This window comes from Corvus moneduloides, chromosome 4, assembly GCF_009650955.1.
Source record: "Corvus moneduloides isolate bCorMon1 chromosome 4, bCorMon1.pri, whole genome shotgun sequence".
Classification (NCBI taxonomy): domain Eukaryota; kingdom Metazoa; phylum Chordata; class Aves; order Passeriformes; family Corvidae; genus Corvus; species Corvus moneduloides.
The window spans coordinates 44,650,497-44,672,117 of NC_045479.1; the positions used below are offsets into that span (position 1 = coordinate 44,650,497).

Consider the following 21,621-nt stretch of genomic DNA (forward strand, 5'->3'; position numbering starts at 1 on the left):
TAAGCAATATTCTGCAGGTAGGTATGTACGTAGAAATGGGGGGAAACATTTTCTTTGTGTAAAAATATACTTTATTGTTAGTATATAGATGTACCAAGGTTTAACAAATTGAACCTTACTTTCAACTATGTTTCAGCTTCTGTAAGGCTTTCCACAGGGTCCCATTTCATACCCGTATCTCCAAATTAGAGAGACATGGGTTTGAAGGCTGTACCATTTGGTGGTTAAGAATTGGCTGGTTGGTTGCAGCCAGAGAATTTTGGACAGTGGTTCTTATGTCCAGGTGGAGGCCAGTGACAAGTGGTGTCCCTCAAGGCTCTGTCTTGGGACTGGTGCTCTTCAGTATCTTCTTCAATGACACAGAGAGTGGCATGGAGTGCACCCTTAGTAAGTCTGCAGATACGAAGCTGAGCAATGCAGCAGAGGAGGGGATGCTACCCAGGGGAACCTGGACAAGCTTAAGAAGTGGGCCCACAAGAAACTCATGAAGACAGCCTGAGAGAGTTGGCATTGTTCAGCCTATAGAAGAGAAGGCTCCAGGGAAATGTCATTGCTGCCTTGCAGGACTTAAAAGATGGCTCATAAAAAAGAGGGAGAGCAGCTTTGTAGATGGGTAGAGAGTCACAGGATAAGGGGGAATGGTTTTAAACTAAAATAGGAGAGATTTAGATTAGATGTTAGGAAGAAGTTCTTTATTGAAGAGAGTGGTGAGGCACTGGAATACATTGCCCAGAGAAGTTGTGGATGGCCCATCACTGGAAGTCTTCAAGGACAGCTTGGGTGGGGCCCTGACCAACGGTGATCTAGTGGATGACATCCCTGCCAATGGTGGAATGGGGGGTGGAACTCGGGGATCATTAAGGTCCCTTTCAACCCAAGCCATTCTGTAATTCTGTGTATATATCTAACATGTGTGAATCAGCCATAATATAGTCTGTCACAGTATAATGTGCAAGAACATTTATTTATCTAATGCTATAGTACTCCTTTTTATTGGTGCATTAACCAACATACACACATGATGCTTTATTTAGTATTTCATCTGCATTGGTCAACTGTGTCAGGTAGCTGCCAAAGGATTTCAAAACCAATTCCCTATTAAAATTACTCTAAAAGTGATAATTTAGAAGTTCTATTTTATTTAATCTTTATAAGCAACATGCTGAAGACTACTTGTCAAGGGATTACAATTTAGCAACTATTTTCTGGCATAATCCTACATTTGAGAATTTTTAAGTAGCTTTGTACTTTATTGGAATCTCTCCTAAAACAGTGAATGAAGTCAGAGTCACTCATCATGTTTGCTTCATTACTAATTGATAAAGCAGTGCCTTCAGATGATGCCATTCCATTTAATGAATTGCTGATGATGCCCATTGACTGCATCTGTATTGAAAATAGGAAAAGAAGTACAGCTTGTAACTATGCATACAACAAATCTTAAAAATACTACTGCAGAAGTCAAGGGAGGTGTCACTATGTTGGGCTGTACTACTCCAGGTCTTTCACATACTAATTGAATATATATTTAAAGGTCCTTACATAGAATAACATTGTCTTTTTATCCTTATGGTATCTCTGCAATTTTTGGACTAGACTGAAATGATTTGATACACTAGTAATGAATGCTCCATCTGAGTTTGAGGAACCCCTGTTTGGAAATCTTTATTTCCTCTTGAAGTATTATAGCAAATCAGTCTTGAGACTTTTTAGCCATTTATTTTAATGCTTTTTGTGAAGGGAAGCTTCTAACATGAGCATCCACCAGTGCTGTTTATTTAACCTGGTGAATTCTGCCAATTGTGATCACCTGTCGGAGTAGGTGCTTCACAACAAAAGCAAATTTAGAATTTTTCTGTCTTAACAGAAAAACACAGATGCAAAATATGAAATGCATTAATTTTTGTAATGGTATTTCTACCCTGTGGTATATCCATAGTACAGGGAGGTCAATACTTCAAAGAGATCCCTCTTAGTAATACCTTCAAAGGTGTTAGGAAAAATAAAGCAGATAAATATACCAAAAGGGTGTATCTAGTTTAGAATTTGCTTGAAGCAAAGGTCAAGCTTTGAGGTTGAACACTTCTTTCTGAACTTCAGGGCCATTTTAACCCAAAACCACGGCTGCATTTGGATGATGGAGTTTCTGTGTGTAGCTCTGAGTCACCCAAACCAAGGCTGCATTTTAGAGCAGGGTACAGTTCAGCCTATTCTAGTGATGAGCTGCTTACCATTTTAAAACTTGTATTTCCCACCTGTGTTCATGAAGCTGAAAGTTGATCTACTAGTGTAAGATACTAGTTTATTAATCACTTTTTTTATTGAAACAGACACCTTGGCAGTGTGGCCATTTTAGAGAATAGGCCCACAGATTTCATTTGTTCAGCCAAAACGACAGTTAGTTTTAGATATAAATGCACAAAAATTGCAACAGTCAGGACTTCTAGCTAGTAATGAGAAGAGAGAAATGGAAATAACAAAAAATGTTATCCAATGATTTATATATGATCTGCCATAATTCAGAACAGAGTTTTGAAATTGTTTTGTGACTGACATCAGACTTAAGCAATGCCACTGTTGTCTTGTAGAACTTATCCCAGCATAAAATTATCGCCTTAGGAAGGAGCTCTTTGCATCAGACAGCAGTGATACTTGACTTACTTAGAACGTAAATCCAAATAAAACTTAACACAATTATTAAGCATTTATCATGGTCTACCCACATCTTTTCTACTGGCCTAGAAAACTCAAGTCATTACTGGATCATATATGAAGCTACAAAAGGCTCTATTCATTTTAAAATACTGCCTCAAAGATAAGGACTCCTATAATGCCATCTACATATCTGCCAATCTATAAACTAAGTCACATCCTTTGACAGAAAGATGACTGTATCTGTAACAAAGTCCTGCATTTTGCTGAATAAGAGCCTCCAAGCCCAAGTGGGAGCAGACATTGCCCCCTCCCCAAAGTCACTCATGCCACATAACTGGTATAAATAAAAGCTACATCAAAAATCTTGCCTTTTCTGTTACTTTCTCAACTCCAGTCTGCAGCTCATGTACCATATTGCTGATTTGCTTAGCTTTGCTAAGGCTGTCATCAGGTAGCTCTTGATGGTGCTCAATATGCTGGTTAAAGTGGGAAAGTGGTTCTTTCCAGGCTTGCAAGAGTTTCAGTATCAGGTGAGTTAGTTCTTCTCTCTTATAAATTAGAACAAGGGAGAATGTCTCTGTTACTTTGCAGCAGATCATATGACTACTCTTAGTCTCATTGTGAAACCTCAGTGGGATTAAGACTTATATCTGCAATTCAGCACTTAAACACCACTCTGTCTCTGTAACACCCAAAAGTTGTATTTGTCGTGTTTTCAGCTAATACAAGCAGGGCCTCATCTCCCATTGCCCTTCCAGGTGGCCTTCTAGAAGAATGTCTTGGGGCAAGCTCCTCACTCCATCACAACCAAACAACAAAATGTTGTCTTTGTCTGTCTCCTAGAGGCAAAAGTTTCTCCCTTTGGTGTATCCCCAACTTCACAACTTGCTTTTTCTCTGTATGAACAAACTCTTCCTACTCTTCTCTGAACTAATAATGATTTTTTTCTCTTTGCCATCACAACTGTGATGCAAATCAATTTGCTGTTCTATTCCCCTTACCTAACTACCGATTCAGAGATAATGACTTATTTCTTTCTCCTGATTGCTTTTTGTACTTTGCAGTGATCCTGATTAGCTTAACTTCTCTGCCACACAGGTTTCTAAGTTTCTGTTCCACAGAGTTTGCCACAACAAAATCAAAGGATGTCTGTCAGTCATTCTGATGAAGTACTACTGCAATATCCTTATTATAACTAGTGTATATGATCCGAGCATAGGTAAAAACATAGAGATTTAAAATTCAACTAATTTATGATTCATATGCAATACCTCTGTGATGTGCACCGGTTTGGGGTCAAAACTTAGCAGCTTCTTCCATTCAGGTTGTTGATGAAGCTCCAGAAGCATAAAAACATCTCTGCCTATCTCCAGCCCGACTGGAGTGGGGGACCATCACAGCATAATGAATGAGACATTTCGGTGCTCTGACGGGACGGGAGGTATTTTCTCCTTTCTCCACGGGGAGGAGAAAGAAGTCGGTGTGACCCACGGAGTCCGCTTCCAACCCCCCAGGCCTCAGGGTACCACTTTCTTCCCTGTCTCTGCCCGCCGTCGCCGCCGTTGCCCCTTACCGGGATTTTTTGGGCGTATTCTTTGCCATTGGGGGTCAGCATCCCCGACGTGTGGCACTTCCGAGCGGGCCTTCCCAGCTCGTTGTCACGGGGAGGAAAGTGCTTTTCCTACGGAGGAAGAACACCTAAACGTACACCGAGAGCACCACCACCACCCTCCATCCCGCCGCCTTTTTCCCTATCCCGCCCGTCGGCAGCCTCTCCCAGGGCGGTGCAGCCCCGCTCCCAGGGCGGTGCAGCCCCGCTCCGCGGCGGCGGGGCCAGCCCGGCACTCACCAGCTCGGCATAGAGCGCCGTGGAGAGGCTGTGGATCCTGCCCGAGTGCCGGATCACCCGGTCGAAGAGATCGGCCACGGTCAGGGGGTGGCAGCCGGCGTCCCCCGGAGCGCAGAGCAGCAGCCACAGCAGCACCAGCGCCGCAGCCGCACCTGCGGAGAGGGCGGCGGCGTCGGGGCGTGGAGTGTCGCGGTGTGCCCCCGCCCGGCCCGGCCCCGCCGCCCGCCCGCCGCCCTCACCTGCTCGCCCCGCCGCCCGGGCGAGGGCCATGGCCGTGGCGCTGCGGAGCCCGTGCCCGGCGCGCAGCGGCTGCGATCGGCCGGCGATACCCCCGCATCTCCTATATATGCTGTGATCTCCCGGTGATGACGGGTCTCTCCCCTGACGTGCGCAGCCCGCGGCCACCGTGAGGCAGCCCGCCCGGAGCGGGGCTCACGGCTTGGTGGGCGGACGGGAGCATCCCTCGCACCGACGGGACCGACTGCCCTCGGCGACCCACCGGACCCGACACAAATGGGTCTCCCGGGCTCAGTGGTGGGGCTGCTACCGACCGCCACAGCCGCCCGCCCGTCACAGCCCTCCCGTGGGCAGAGTGGGGGGCGGCTCCACGCACTGAAGTGGCGTAGTCAGGTCCGTCCCAGAGCGCCCACGGCCGTCGAAGGGGGTAACGGTGGGAGAAAGGAGACGAGGCAAAGGAACTGCTCGTGTCCGTGGTGACGGGGTTTATAAAAGGACAGCAATGGGCAAAATGAGGGGTGGGAGAGAAGCCTGGTCTGATGGCATTCATCTCTTAGCCATCTTTTCAAATCACAGTGTTGATATCAGAGCTGCTTTTCCTGCTCCATTGCAGGTGATCCGAGGTAAGACTGCTGAAGATGTAATAGCTAGTGACTGCATGTTTGGTGGTGCAAATGTACCTGAGGATGGTTGGTGGCTAAATGTTCAGGCAGTAGCACAGCAAAGGACTTAGATCAGGATCCCTAAAGGGGTGCAAGTCCTATGGACATGGTTGGTGTTCTCTATTTTGGGGCATGAGATCCTGAGCAACCCTCAGGACATGTAACAAAATTTGAGATGCTGGTCATAAGGAAAATTAGTTGACTCTGCCCTTCTTACTGGGGTTTTTCACTGCCAAGGGAGAAGTCTGCTTAGAAATGAGGATACACCACCATTATGCTGGAGTTACGTATCTGTTTTCTAGCCCCTGAATCCTGATTTCATTTATGGAAAATGGAAGGAATATACCTCTGCCAGAATGATGAAGATCATCCCTCTCCCCACGTTTTAAGGGCAGCTGGGTGACTAGACTCATTCTGGAGGTAGAAGACATGAGTTTGACTAGTTCCTGACCAAGGTGAAATGGAACTCTCTCACCTATACTCTGTGTGGATACTAAATAAAATGGTAGAAAACAAGTAGAGGTAGCTACTTCTCTAGCCAGATCTTAAAAGTAATTGTCTGCCACTGCTTCTGCCTGAAGTCAAGAGTCATTTCCAAAGGATTCACATTTTGAAAGGTTGATAGCACAATGGGTCTATAAGATACTTTTAACCCCTTATTTTTTAGAATTTATAAAATTAATTTTAAAAAGTTTTTTAAGATGTGCCTAATGATCTACACTATCCAGCAGTTTCTCATTTTCTTACCTCTGCAGTGTCTCTAATGAATAAACAGTGCAGTTAATTTCAGCATTTAGTGCTGCTGAGCCATTTAGTGGAGACCATACAGCCAGCCTTGGCAATAGCTCCGAGCTCTTTGGTAGATGATGAAATACTTAATGGCTTGTGGTCCACTTGAAGGCTTGGAATATTAGTATTAATTCTAATAATTATCAAAAAAGAGGCAGTCTTTTTTGTCTGCATATGACAGGATCTGAGAACCATTGGTTGTCTGCACATGGGAAGCACATAGATCAATGACTTATTTTTATTGGCCAATAGCCATTTTCTCTTATTTTTCATGTATCTTTGAGAAATCCTGATATATGCAAATCTTAAAAAGGTTCCTTAAAATATTAAATTTTTAAGTTTTGAAGAAGCAATGAACTTTAACCGTGGAAAATGTAAATTACTTGAACAGCAACTCTGCCCCTTCCAGCCTGCCAAAGATTTATAGTGCAAGATCAACTGGAGTTCATTATGTATTCAAGAATCACTCTTAAATTTACATCACAAAGGAATAAAAGCTGGAATGAAAAAGTTTGTTTCAACCAAATACTGTCCACTGTCGATTTGACCTTTTCCTATAACACAACAGCAGGCACATTTTACAGCTCAAGAAGGGACACGTCACACACTTCTGCTCTGAAAGTTTATAACACGAGCTCTTGAATAAAACAGGATGAAAATTATGTAACCTGGATCTTAAAAGGGAAATGAAGAAAGAGTTGGCTACCCTCTTAAAGGAGTCAACCACTTTCTGAAGGCTGGATCTCAGATCTGTGGTTTTTTTCCTGAGTTCTGTAAACAAAATCACTTCATATAGACGTGTTTGACTTTTCTCTTCTTACTTCTCTGCTCTTCTCTCTCTTCTCTGTGGAAACAGCTGTCCAATTCCTGCTTTCATATAGCAATCACTAAACTTGTCGATTTTGTCTTTGTTTGTGTTGCTCTGGATTGCTGCAATCTTGAGAATCCAAAGACATAGACAATACAAGGTCAGTAAAAACACACAGTATTTTTCATTAGATCTATTGATATATCTGGAAAAATGGAAACAACGTTTCTGAGCAACATGAGCTTTTTCAGAGTGAATCTGAAAAACTGTCTGCTTGACCAAGTATCTGTTTTTTAAAAATGAATTGTTTGCAAACCTCATCTTGCTCTGGGCTGTATATTTCTTCCCTTTATATCTTCTTCTTCTCCTTCCTCTCACTCTTCACAGTATAAACATTCTTTAGTCCCCCTGTCTTAAGGGAACTGGTTCTTGACTCCAGTTGTCACTCTGGGCAAAATCATTCCCCTTCCTCCATCTCATTAAATAGCTTCACTCACTGAGAAGTTGCTTCCATCTACTAATTCACTAATCTCTGGTGGCACATAGTTTTGCCTTTTGATTGTCAGGTGAGCTCAGGGTCATGAGTGTAGACTGAGCTAGGGCAGAGAAATCTCATTTTCTGCTTGCAAATGTAGTCCAGGAGCCGATGGAACATGTGCTTGACACATCAAAATGGAGCAGGTGTGCTGCTTCTTTTTCTACTTCTCTGCTGGACAGCCTCTTACAGAAGCTGCATTTTTGTCTTCTTTGGGGCTACAGAGATGTGTACTATTTGTGACTGTGATTGTAGCACACAAGTAGAGAGAAACATGGCTTTGAAACATCTGCTCTATTCCAACCCTCTGGAGAAGATTAATTCCTTAGCTGGTGTGCTGACTACTCATGAGAATGAACTTCTGTGCTATTTTAGGCAAGACCTGTATGCACATAAAGATTAAGTAAAACTGAAGATATAGAGCCAGTTACAAATTCAGGTACTTTAAATTCTGAAACCCTTCATTATTGTTATTATTATGTAGTATTTTACATCCTGCTAAAGAGGTAGAATCAATTGTGTAAGGACAGATTGTGGTCTATGTGGAGTGCCTGAGCAAAATACTGCCATGCTAAACAGATATTGCTGTAAATCAATGATTTTCACCTACTAAGCATCATACAAGTCAAGTGGGAAAATCAATGTCTTAATGTTTTATTTATGAAGTGATTTTTTTTTAGGATATTGTTTCAGTTTATTTTTTAAGAGGAGAACATTTCTGTTCTCATCTCTGTTGGCTTCAGTGGGCTTGCTTATATGTGTGAATTTGGTTCTATCTGATAGAAGATTTACTTAATATTGATTTGGAAGGACAGATCCAATCACAGGGAAAAATAGGTTCTGTGAAAACTGATCTTCACTGAAACTTGAAAGGGTAATACACAGTATGAAATTTTAACTTGAAATTTTAGGTCCTTTCCTACACAAATTTTTGTTTGTTAAATATAATTACTTCAGATTTGCATTATATATTTTATATAAGATTTTGTTTATTTCAGTTCTGCAATTGGTCTTGAATGTAGCCTGGAGAAACAAACTGGATTTGAGCATGAATGGTAGAATCTATAATTAAAATATTTAATGCTTTTTAGACAATGAAACTTTAGGAGAAAATCAGTTCTGCATTCTGGGATGTTCAATTCCATTGAAGAATGCCCTTACTTACAAATGCAAAATATTTCTAAAATATAAAAATAGTTTTTAAAAAGAGAAAGGCATGGTTGAATCCTACTATTTGAATATTTACAGATGTTCTTACTATCTTAACATTACGGAGAGGGGTGAGCTGCAGATTTTGGGAAATCCTACAATGGAACTTCATTTTCCTCTAAATCACTACAAAGGAAACCAGTCTTCTCAAAAGAAGCTGCACCCTAGCTATAAAGGTGCATCATCATCCTTTCTACTTCTTACAGTGCCCATATAGGACAGTCAATATCCTGCCTCTGATGTGCTGTAATAATACTAAGTATTTCAAGCTTAGTTATATTTTCCCTGATACGAAGTGTGTCATTGCTGTGTCAACAGGATCAGTAGTAACAATATTTTTGTAGAGAAAAATGAAATTATGTATTTAATATTTGTAAGTACATCAAGCAAAAATGCTTTCTTTAGCTCATGATCAGAAATTGCCTGGAGATAAATTTCAGGCAAAGTCATTACCTCAGTTCTGAGAATTTTAAGGAAATCTCTGTCACACACAGGTGGCAATTTCAAGGCAATGTCCCTGTGCCCACTCAAATCTCTAATCGGCTTTGGCTGACTTCAATAAACACTGGGTTAGGCCATCATGCTGGTGTAGCTCCACTAACTTTGGTGAATTTACTTTTGGTTCACTGATGTCACAAAGATGAGGTTTGGGTCCTGAGTCTATATTATTGATAAACATTTGCAGTTGAATATGAACTGAATTAACTCCAGGGTTAATTCTGTAGTATTCATCTGGAAAGAATACATGCTATGTCCTCTGTTTAGGAAATCAAATTATTTAGAGCATTTAGTGAAGTAGGGAAGAAGACACTAGGACTATCCACAGATTTGAAATTATGCTTCATTTAAATTGTAACTTCCCATCTGCCACCATATTGAAGTCATCACTGTAGAACAGAATCTTGTCAGAGGTACCGAAGGTCCAAGTTTTCATGAGTGTAGTATGAACATAACCTAACTTTAGTTCATCAAATATCTGGCTAGTGTCAGGTGTTGCCAAGATATGCATTCCCCATTGATATAATAATATTTTACAGCATAGAGTAGCTGGCAATATCTCAAGTTTTGGTTTTTTCATAGCAGGACTCACAAGAAAAATGACATAAATATATAGGTCCTCCATTAAAAAAAAATTTTGTAATTTCTGCTACATTCTTTTCATATTCTCAGATATTATCAAGGCATTTGTTATTATAAATTGCTCCTTGCTGAAGTTGGAAATACTAACTATGCTATGGAATCTTCCTTTGCTCTCTTTGTGCATGAAAGCTAATACTTTTAATGACATGACTGAATGGTGTTTTTTCTCATAGATTCTACTTTGGCCTATTCAACTGAATAAGTGGCTACTGAATTGTGGTTTTCTCCTGTTGTTCACTGTGTGCTCTCATGCCTTATTTACTACCCACTGTTCCAGCCCATTCTGAATACATAATCATTTTCCTTTTAGAATCTCTCTAGTGCTCTTGAATATATGTCCGTTCATGCACATTAATTAATTTATTATCCCAGCATATTCCTGAGGTGGAGGGATGCTATCATGCCCATTTTGTAGAAAAGTGAAGAGGCACAGTGAAATTATGTACTCATTTGGATAGTCAATTTGCCATTCAAAGGATATGAATAGTACTTGAGAAAGAGCCTCACATCAGATTACGAAAAGCTTTATATGTAAGTAATATCTTTAATGAACTCAGATATAAAAGTCTTTTGTTTAGGTCCCAGCTCTGCTCTTCTGAAGATACTTCCCTCACCACAACCACAGGGGAAAAATAGGTAGTTTCACCCAGCTCTGCTTGGAACCCTGAGGTCTGTTTTCAGGCATTTTTCTTTTAAGGTAAGAAGTTGATAGCAGTAGTAAGTTATTATTCATCTTTGGGGAAAGGGTAAAGATATTTGCTGACACTAAGGTGGCACTAAGTGAGATCTGGGAACATTTTGTTCCATCTCAAGCTGTAAAGGGGCTGTACTGTAGTTAGACAAAACTGTCAGTCTTGTCTCCAGTACTGAGACATCGACACATGTAAGTATTCCCTTCACCAAATATTCCTATTATATGGATATTTTCTCCAGATCTCCCATGCCTTCTTGTTTTGAGATACCTATTCAACCTGTTGCATACTTTTTCCTACGTCTTTTAGTAGTCTTTCTCCTCAGACTTAGCTTCTAGTTATCCTGTCTGCCTCATCAATACCTAATCTTCATTCCCTTCCTTGCACCAGACTTTTTGCCCCATTCTATTTGCTTTCTCACTGGTCAGGCCTGAAGCTTGACAGAACGCACCTGAAGCTTGGAAGGACAAATTCAGGTCCTGCTGTCCTCTACCTGGGCTTCCCAAACTGCTCTACATGGGACTAGTACACATCCTCTCTGAATCTGCAAATTCTTCTTTCAGGGTTTCAGAGCACAGCATGGCAGCAGAGGCAATGCAGACGAGATTATGCATACTCTGAATTAAGTGTCATGGCCAAGATCTTTTATCCCCTGGTAGTTTAGAGTTGCATCATCTCTGGGATGAAGGATGTTGAGTGGAGGTGGGGTTGCTTAGAAAGTTTGTGGCTAATACCAAGAAGGTTATATTGCATGTATACAGAGTGTTTTCTTTTCCAAAGGTTACAAGTTGACCATAAGAGGGTGAATTTGCACAAGAATAAAAAATACCTATCTGAGCTTACAGTTTACAGTTGACCTGTACATGGCTTCTGTGCCACAAATTCTGTTCCCTTTTAACTTAAAGACTTTTCTAGTCCCTGCTCACCCCACCAGCAGTACTCAGGGGTTGTGGGGAGCAGCAAACCAGATCTCATACTCCTAGAAAGTACTAACAGTATGCGCTATCCCACTTACAGGTTAGGAGGTGTGTTTCGATCATTTACAGATGAAAGAAACACTGAAAGGAAAAGTCACTCTTCCAAGATGGTGCAAGGAGTTCTCCTGGCTAGCAATAACCCCCATGCCTTTCAGTTCCTGTGCTCTAACCTCAGGAATCCTTCTCTGGACAGACTAGGTGCTCCATGCTGAGAAAAGACTAGTGCACGTGCTTTTGACATTTATATTACAATAAATATTGTATAAAGTGATAAATTATCCAGAATCAGAAAAGAAAAATTGCTCCTTCTTGTTCCCTAGAGGTTTTTTTTGTGTGTGTGTGTCTTTCCAAATCACTGACTTGTACTACCATTTATATTCACATGCTTATGGACTTTATTCTTGTGTCATCTCCTGACTGCAGCCATGTGACAGCATAGCAATAGCGAGAAAGCCTGCAGGTTTTCTTACTAAACTGCTCCAAACCATTTAATAGATTGGAATAAGTGCCTAACCTTCCACTTTCTTACGTAAGATGATGAACATAGATTATTTATAGAGGCTGCTGTCTCTAAATTTGTTTACTGTCACATGGAATGTGTGTCCGTCTTTCACGTGTCTCTCTCAAACTCCTTGGAAAAATAAACTTACTACCAAATGTTAAGAACCCACTGGTCCTGTTGTGTGTTGTAGTTGACAAGGATGAAATATGACATACTTCTAATAAAAGTAGTTGGAATGAGTAATGTGTATATATATATAATTATCATGCTCATATGTTGACATCTAACTTTGTGAAAGGAAATAATTAAATAGCAAATTACTGTAATGTAAATTAAGGCTTCATTCCAGCATTTCCTAATAATCCTTATTGTTCCCAGGACAGGAGTTATTTAAAATGGATGGACAGAATATCCTTTCAAAAGGGAGAAGCAGGCATGCAAATTAAAATTTACTTTCCCCTGTGTACTTGTTCTAACTGACCTTTGTGTGAAAGAAGTGCAGAGAAATAAAAATCCTCCTACCCTGAACCAGGCATAACCAGCCAGGAGTACAAGACCCTTCCAGTGTGCTCTCCTCATCTTGTCTTTCTGAGAGGAGTAATCATCTTTACTACACTCCATCCTGGAACTGTAGGACCTGTGTGACTGCGGGGTTTTTCTGGACTGCGCTGCAGGGACAAGTGTGTCACTTGCCAAGATCTCCACCGCTCTTGGGAGCAGCCCTTCTTGCTCCAGCCAAGCCCAGGAGCAAGGGGAGCTGGAGGCCAAGTACTGCTCGTTCTTGTGCACTGGCCCTCATCTGCTGGTCCTCATGCACCATGGGTGCTGTGGCTCTGTGCATACAAGTGTTCTCAGTCCTGGCAGGAGACAGCGCTATTTGAATTTCACAGTTTAAATCAGAAGTGATGGGAAAAGTTCTTACCCTGAAAATGTTTCTGAAAATGCCTGCTGATGTTCCTGATTTATATACAGACACCCTATCACCTCTTAGTATGTAACTGCTGCCACGGATGGGTTGTTACAGCTGCAAGTAGGCAGAGTAGAACCTGTCAGAAGAAAGGAAAATTGAAGCTTCAAGCAGACCACAACCAAGTGCAATGCTGTTACAGAGACTTCTGCTCCCCCTGGCTCCTGTCTGATCTCCCTGACCACAAGATGGAATAGAAGAAAAAACATGAGCAAAGGGACCATGGAAAGGCCCGCTATGGAGCAAAAGGGTTTGTGTTTCTGGTTAAATCCATGATGTTTTAAGATTCCAAACCTAACCAGTCTTGTGGTGTGGCATGAGATCGAACTGCCCCATTCAGCTGCATCCCTTTCTCAGGGGTTCATAAATCTGTCTAAGGTGTAGGTGACTGGCTGTTCAGTAGCCCTAAGACATATCCAAGTAACATTCAGCTCTTTTCTTGTTGGTGAATCCAAAAAGGTAAAGTCTATAGTATTGAAAAAATGAAAAAAAGTAGAAGAAAATGTCTGGAAAAAAATTGGCTTGTGCTAAGAGAAAATCTGAGACAGAAAAAGTAAACAGTGTTACAAAAAACATAAGCCCAGCTGGAAGGAACTAACAGCCATTCCTGCAAAAATGTATCTAATTGCTTTTCCCTGCAATCACCAATTAAAATGTGAAGCGTGGAAACAATGGGACAAATACGAAGGGAAGCAAGCTTGAGGCTAGAAAACCTGGTGAAAGGAGGAAGACCCCAGGTGGCCCAAAATGTTCATCATTTCAAGCTCACTACCCAGACTAGTCTGTCACTCAACAAGTGAGAAGAATGAGCAAACCTTTCTTCACCTCTCACATAGGCTAGAGAAAGCTTCATGTTCCCATCCCTTCTGATTTAAGTTTCCCATTTACTTGACAAGTAGACTGTTAATAATGTGGGGGGTTGGTTTTTTTTTTTTTTTTTTTTTGAATGTCAGTTGAAAAAAAATCTGTAGGAAATAAAAAGATAAGAAAATCTAACAGTGGGCTTTTCTCGGTGTTATCTGATGGATGTGTTATTGGACTTTTCAGTTGTTCTTAGGTGCGCAGACGTTTTAGTTAATGTTTGTACAAAAATGAATGAACCACCACATGGTCAAATGGAAAACTGTACCTGGCATTAAGAAATAAATTATAATTGTGTGTCACCAGCTATCAATGATCTTTAGGAAATGACAATTTCTATCAGTGAAAAATTGTCCTAGACTTTGTAGTGGAACATGTGAACGCTGAAGGAACCGTCACAGGCAGACTCATTAGCAAATGCTCATTTCTTTAAACTACAGACAGAATATGTTGACAGTGAAACTTAATTGCCAAGAATGTATTTGATTTAGAATTACTGAACCAAAGACTGTGATGTTTTTATAGGGAACTATGTTGTCACACCATCTTTCTTATTTATTTGGGGCCATTAATCATCATACTACAAATCTAAGGCTTAGCAAGAACAGTTCTGGTGGGTTTTTTAAGGTGTATAGATTTTGAACTATAACTATTTCCTCATTCTTCTCTCCTAACGTGACAGTAATATTTTCCTCTCTGTCTCCCACTGTCAAGTCTATCGTGTAAATGTATGTAAATATACAAGTCACTAAGTATGACGTTATATTGCTTGAATAGCAATATAAGCCTGAAATAATGTAATTAAAATGGCATGGTTGTCTGTTTCTTTGTCAGTGGCAGAGTATGTCTTTAGGAAGGAAATACTGTCAAAGAAAATGAATATAAAGACATCGGCTCTGCAGAATATGAAAATATATGTGTGGCTATGAATATCTGCTGGTTGGACTGATAAGTCTGACAGCTGCAGGATTACTTAAAGTTACTCCTGAGCATCTTTTGGAGCGGAAGCCGGAAATCTTAAGAGCTATATCCAGATAAGACCTTCTGCAGCTGTGGAGAATCCAGGCCCAGCAGGGTGGTGTGAGGGACTAACAGTAGCAAGGAAGTCCTGCAGAACCACCTCTGATATTTTGGAAGCTGAAACAAAATACGCACAGTTGAGATTTTCCATTGTACTTGGGATTCTTGTTCACATCCAGCGCTAACACAAAACTAACTCCAGGCAAGATTTTAAACAAATTCTTAATTTGAAATAAAGACTATTAATAATACCAGTGATGTGACAAAGGATATAAACTAGAATGAGGATTTTTAAAGTCTGTAGTGATAGTGAATAGGTTGTTTTTTTATTTTCTCTGTAATGTGCATTGTACATCATTTAATGGGAGAGAACTGCTTTGGAGTAAGTAGTCTGACATTTATCAGACGATTTTTCAAAGGGACAAAAAAAGAGAACAGCAAAGAGATGGGAAAGTCAGTGGGAGCTCAAATCAGGGTCTTTGAAAATGTTCTCTTCAATTATTTTTAGGTAATGTATAAATATTGTCTGAGAAGCTCAGTCTATTGTTTAACAAGTTAATATTTTGTCTTTGCCCATTAGCAAATATTTGACTCATACACTTCAAATCATTAAAAGTGTGCTTCAAGCATGAGCACGTGTGGAACTAATTTTTGTCTGGTGTCCTTATCATGTGGTAGATTTTCAAGATTAGGAGACATTGAATGAGTCACTTCATAATGCAAGGTTAAATAAGGATGATCTTGACCAGAGTTTATACTGTCTTGAAGGGAAGAAAGTCACAGCACAGGTTTTAATCCATTATTCTATAAATTTACCTTAATTCTGACCTGCAGAAGCAGCCTCTAGTTAGGCAATAGGGAATTTTGGTTTTATACTTAATTAATTTTCAGTCATACTTTGTCATTGGATATTGGCCTCACTGTTTTTGTTGTAATTTGTGGTATTTGTCAGTTCATGATGAAGTGAAGTTGGTATGAACTAAAGGCTACCAAAGGCCACTAAACTCAAGTCAATCATAAGCAATAATCCAAAGATGGTATATTAGTAGTGGTTTATTTTGTAATTAGATTTTTTTTCCAACAGCCAACATGTTTCTTAACTATTGCACATGGTATGTGTTGCCTTTACTGTCCAGTTTTTATCCCTGTAATTTGACATAGCACCACCAACCTCTATGAGGCTGTGTTTGCTTAACAGCAGTGCATCTTCCAACTCTGACAGGAAAACTTGATAATTTGCCTTGTGGATTAGAGTTTCTTTCTTTCTCCTGCAGATGACTACTCCAAAACATTTCTGAAGAGAGAAAATTGAGGAGACCAGCAAACTGAGAGCTGGGTGCTGGACAGCAGAAGCAGAGCAAGGCTTCTTGAGTATAAGATAGCAGCTAATCTTTAGCAGTGATCCTTTACGACCACCTTTACCCATGCCCTAGTCAGCCCTTGACTCGAGTCAAAGAGTGATGGCACAGCATTTTACACTCAGTTTGGAGACCTTAAGGAGGATCAGTGATCAGGATGTCAAGTCTGGAGGTGATGGCATAGTGTCTCTGGTCAATCAGGAACTAGTATTGAGCAACATAATGAATACAGTGACACTGAAGCTGATGAAACACAGCATCAAGAGGAACAAGAATAAAGAGATGCAGAAAACTGTAGTAGGGAAGGGGAGATAGAAAAGTATAAGCAGCCTTGAGGAACAGTGTGACTGTCTGCCCCGCGGCATTGTCAGCTACAAGGATACCCTGACACAGAACAGGAGTACAGATACCCTCAGCTGGGTCTCTGGGAAGCAGATGGAACTGACACAATACAATGGAAACCCAAAGGGGAAAGATGAGGCCATTCGGTCAATTTATGAGGATATTTGTTGACCAAGCTGGAGAGAAGAGCACTATTAATGGAGAAGAAAAGTGCAGGGTTGGCTCACTTATGAGCAGAGTGGGTCACTGGGGGTGGCAGAATTACTAGGGATGGACAGATAATGTTTGCTTTGGCTTGCTGAAGTCAGTAGGCCACCTGCTTTGATTAAAAGTTGCATAACATTTTAGCAACAAGTGAAAAGGTAGCTGAAATTACATGGAATTCCACAGCTAAAAGCAGATTCATTTTTCATTCCTTCTGGGAGGAATAAATCAAACTCAAATAAAAGTGGTAGTTTCCAGGGGCAAAGGAAAGGATCAGTCAGTATGACTTCTACACAACCAAATATTCATCTGGCCAAAGCAAAAAGCCATTCAATGTTTCCTCATTTGAATGCAAACATGCCAAGGCTCCATGATACTTTGAGATGTTTTGATTTAATGTGTATATATATTCCCTTTTCTTACACAGAAATGTAAAAGGTAAGAAGGGGAAGAATTACTTCTTAACAAACATTTCCATTGCTAGAGGAGTTTAGCATTTATTCGATTATTAAAAAAATATATAAGATCATATTTACAGCCATAAGGCCATAACTGAAAAAGACATTTTGGAGCTTCCTAAAAACTTCACCAAAGTCCACACTTTCTTCCCTTCTCAATTACATCATTTGTCATTTACTGGAAAATGTTAGGTTTTGGGGGGCAGCTTTTCCAGCAGTGTATGCAGTAGGGAAAATAAAAAGAAACACATTAAAGCTTTTGTAGACATTGTTATTAGAAGCTGCAAATTGTGTGAAATGTTTCTAGAGAAAAAAAATTCTTAAACAGTTCAAGGGTCTTGTTTCCTTTCAGCCAAATGGCAAAGAGTGTTTTGATATCTAACTCTGCACTGTGGTCACAGGCAACACTTGTGTTTGCAATCAAGGAGCTAAATGTCAGCATACTGCTTTTTATTCAGACGTGAATTCAGAGGTCCTGGTGACGGCTCTTCAGATATTGACCTACGTGTCTAGCGTGTTACTGATAATAGATTTTTAAAGACAGAAAGGCGAAGGAGAAATTGAGATTCAGACCTAGCTACAGCAGTTAAAGCAAAATGGTTGATGGGAAAAGGGTCATGGCTCCAGGACTTGCTTCACTGCAAATTTATGCCTCCTGCCTGTAAATACAAGTAGATAGTTAACAGAGGATTGGCAAAAGTACAATGTAACTCAGAGTAAAGAAAAAAAAATCCCAATCTCCCGAACAGGAAAACACTTTTTAAAAAATAATGTTGCATCTTTTTTCTTTGCCAGGATTGGTACTGAAGAGCATGAACTTCATTTCCCCTTTTCTCTCCTTCCTCTTAAAAAAAAAAAAAAAAGGAGACAGGTTATTTTTTTTTTTAATTTGGACAAAACCTCCAGAAAATTTAGAGCAGAGGGGTTTTTTTTTCTCCTCAAATAAGTTGTATTTCCATTGAGACATTCAGTTTTATTTACTTTGGTCTGATAGCTGTCTCCTTGAATCACACAAAGTATTAGGGATATACATAAATATTGAATGACTGGAGCTTTACTCATTGTCTTTGATTTCTGTTGGACCCACTGGATATAAAAGCATGATTCTTTAGACAAGCATTGGTTATGACAAAATGTACAGTGAAAGAAAGCTTCTCAGGAGAGACTCAACTTTGTTATTACTTTGTTTATGCACCTGTTTTTTCAAAAAAATTCAGTTTTACTCCTTTTTTTTCTTTCTTTTTTCTTTCTAGAACTCTTTTGTCTTTAATAGGTTTTGTGGATTGCTGATCTTTAAATTCTGATGTACTCAAGGCTTTCATTAATACCAGTGTACTTCTATTCCATGACCAAATGATATATACTATGTCTCCCAAGTAAATGGTTATAACTGTTGTAAGGTATCCGCAATTTTATCCTCTCTCCCAATCCACATTACTCTAGTCCTGTAATGTTACATTTAATTTGCACATTTTGCACATTTTCTACCTCTGCTTCTTTTCTTCTTCCTTTTTTTCCATTTTGTTATCTGGTATCAGAGGGTGGTTGGGCACTGGAACAGGCTCCCCAGGGAGGTGGTCACAGCACCCAGTCTGACAGTTCCAGAATTTGGACAATGCTGTCAGAGACATAGTGTGACTCTTGGGGTGTCCTGTGCAGGGACAGGAGTTGGACTCAATGATCCTTGTGGGTCCTTTTCAACTCAGCATGTTCTGTGAGTCTGTGAAACCATTGCATGTATCTGCATCTGTCTGAGAAAGAAAGATGTGGAAAGGATGGGGTCAAGGTGTGAAGACAAGATGGTGTCAGGATCATCACACAGAAAAGGATGCTGTGGAGTTTTTGTGCTGATGTGAAGGACAGGTATTAAGCACTGGACACATATGTTGTGTGCTTATGGGTCTCTGAAAGTAGGCAGGCTTTCTGAGAGTGCGGTGGATGGCAAAAGCACCCTGAAGATGTGAAGCTGGGACAATCTGTTTAGATGATGGTACCTCAAGCTGCCGATATTGTCAAGAAGTTTGTGTGTTTCCACTGTTTGAAGTATTGATGACCTTTATTTGATGGGTTTGAAGTCACAACTCAATGGAAGAAACTCTTGCCAAGAAGACACCATCTCTAACCACTTGGGAAACCCTTGGAGGAAATGTGATGAAGAGTGAAGAAAATTATTATCTTCTACCCATTTTTTATAAAACCTTTATCATAGGATATTTATTCCTTGGTTCATTTCCTACGTTTAAGTTTTTTTAGGCTTTTTGCTTAATTTCCGCCTCAGCCACAATCAGTACCCCATTTTAAATGGCTTTTCTTGCCACAAGATGGCAGTGCAATCCTTTAGATAACAACACGGGAGGGCGGCAAACTTCATTCTCTAGAGACAAACTTTTAGAACAAAACAATACTTTGAAAAGAGACTGTTTCCAGGAGATTTTATACTTTAAGGGAAAAGGGCATGATAGTTGTTTTAACTTTTGTCATTCATAATTCTGGCCAAAATAATTCACCTGATGGCTGAACATGCACAACTGCTGTTTAATTATTGGACACATAAAACTGGATCCATTAAATAGATTCGTAGAGCAAAAGGGGGTTTTTGTGGTGATACACTTTATATGCATCCCAGATGGTTGCAATATATGGATGGCTTATTATAGTGCATTTCTTTTGCATGTACCTAAATGCAATCTCCTGCTGCTTGGAAGAAAGTTGAATCTCAGAGTGTGCCTAACTGCTTTGTGGAATCAAGATATGAGACCACTTTATAGCTTGACATCTGTCACTTCCTTAGCTTCCTCAACCTCCCTGCTGTAGTGTAAAAATAACTGCAAGAGCATTGTTGGGTTTTATTTTTCTTTTGTCAATGGCCCAGAAGTTTCCATCTAGATACCAGCTGGGATCAGCTCTGTGAAAAAATGAAGAATCACAGCTCAGGAAAAGATCCAAAAGCAGCAAGGTAAAAAAAATGAGTCCAGGACCACAGTGCACTCCTTCAAATGCTTCCTTCATAGAGCAGTGGTAAGCTGTATGAATTTAAAGTTCCTTGAAGGAGCTTTCCATACTTTTTACATACAGCCAAAGGCAATAAAGAGCGTTTGAAAGCTGAGCTTAAAAACCTTTCTTGTTAAGAATTTAAAACACAATGCCTGTCATCAGCATATAATCAGCATATAATAAAGGCAATTAAGGAGACACAATTCTATCTAATTAAGTATAATAAGGTATGTCAAAATGTCTAATTTTGTTGTTGCGTTGATTTGCAAAAGCTTCTTTAGGTAGGGCATGAAGCCTGGGCTTGGCACTCTGAAGCAGCCAAGCTCAATTCTGCTCACTGCCATAATTCTGTGCGACCTTGGTGTCAAGGAGATGAAGAGAAAAACAGGGAGAGCGGTTCTTCTCTCGGTGTCTCAGTCCTCATCTCTGAAAGGAGAATTACAATTCATCCCTACTTTCTCATCTAGGTATCTCACCTATTTTGAACGTAAGTGCTTTAAATGCTATCGCTTCTGTACTTTTGCAAAATTAACTCAGCTAAATTGCATCTTCCAGCAGTATGACGATACTGCTAACGCTGTAATTAAATGCACTATCATTGCAAGAATTGAACTTGGATGTGACTTGGCACTCTTGTGTTAGAGAAGACATTTTCTCATGGATTTATTATACTAGTTTGGTGTTGTACATTGTACTTACTTAGGTGCTTGCTGATATGGGGATATTTTTTCCTCTCAGAATACTTCAGTTCGCCATTTTCTTCTAACAACAGCACATTTTTCTGGCAGTATAAAATGGTACAAACAGGCCTCTTATTTAGCTGAATTACTATCGACAGTCAGGACAGGTGTAAGTGAGGTTAACAGGAGGTACACTGACATGCACGGAGGATTACAGTCTACTACATGCTCTACAATTGATAAAACAGTTCAGCTTTTGGGAATTGCTACCATGAACTTTATCCTTGTCCATAAAAACAACACACTCTTGATGCATGAGGGCCACTTTTATTTTCTAGTTTAAACCTTTCTAGGCAAGCAGGCCACAAAGCTTCCTTTAATGGCTGGCAAGGGCCAGATACCACAGTCCCTGCCCTATGGTCTGCCTCCAGCTCCTTGACGTACAGGTTCATTTAGGCTGGAAAAGGCCTCCCAGATCACTGACTCCAGCCTTTGACTGATCACCACCTTGTCAACTAGACCATAGCACTAAGAGTCACCTTCTACAGGACAATCTACAGCTGTTCTGTGCAGCATTCCCTGCTCCTGGATCCCCTGTGGGTGTGTGCAGATAAACCCTAGCTGCTGCCATGAGGCTGATCCTGATGAAAGAGGCAGACAGTAGTGGCCTATCAGGTACAAA

At 40.3% G+C, this 21,621-nt stretch overlaps 1 protein-coding gene across 1 annotated transcript; it reads right to left on the reverse strand.

Moving 5' to 3' along the window:
* Positions 1-670: 670 nt before the first annotated feature.
* LOC116443460 (prolactin-like) lies at positions 671-4,863 on the reverse strand. The gene is made up of 5 exons (XM_032107633.1): positions 4,744-4,863; positions 4,505-4,656; positions 4,229-4,336; positions 3,024-3,203; positions 671-1,386 (listed from the first exon to the last, which is right to left on the reverse strand). The coding sequence occupies exons 1-5, from the start codon at positions 4,772-4,774 to the stop codon at positions 1,192-1,194; spliced, it is 666 nt and encodes a 221-aa protein (XP_031963524.1). The 5' UTR covers positions 4,775-4,863; the 3' UTR covers positions 671-1,191.
* Positions 4,864-21,621: the final 16,758 nt, after the last annotated feature.

What these genes read in the sequence shown, in the direction of transcription:
- LOC116443460 (XM_032107633.1), bottom strand. Translation starts at nt 4,774, where the DNA reads ATGGCCCTCGCCCGGGCGGCGGGGCGAGCAG. An exon ending in CGGCGCTCTATGCCGAGCTG is followed by an intron (nt 4,337 to 4,504) that starts GTGAGTGCCGGG and finishes CTTCCTCCGTAG; the next exon opens with GAAAAGCACTTTCCTCCCCG. An exon ending in TTGAGAAAGTAACAGAAAAG is followed by an intron (nt 1,387 to 3,023) that starts GCAAGATTTTTG and finishes TTTTCAATACAG; the next exon opens with ATGCAGTCAATGGGCATCAT.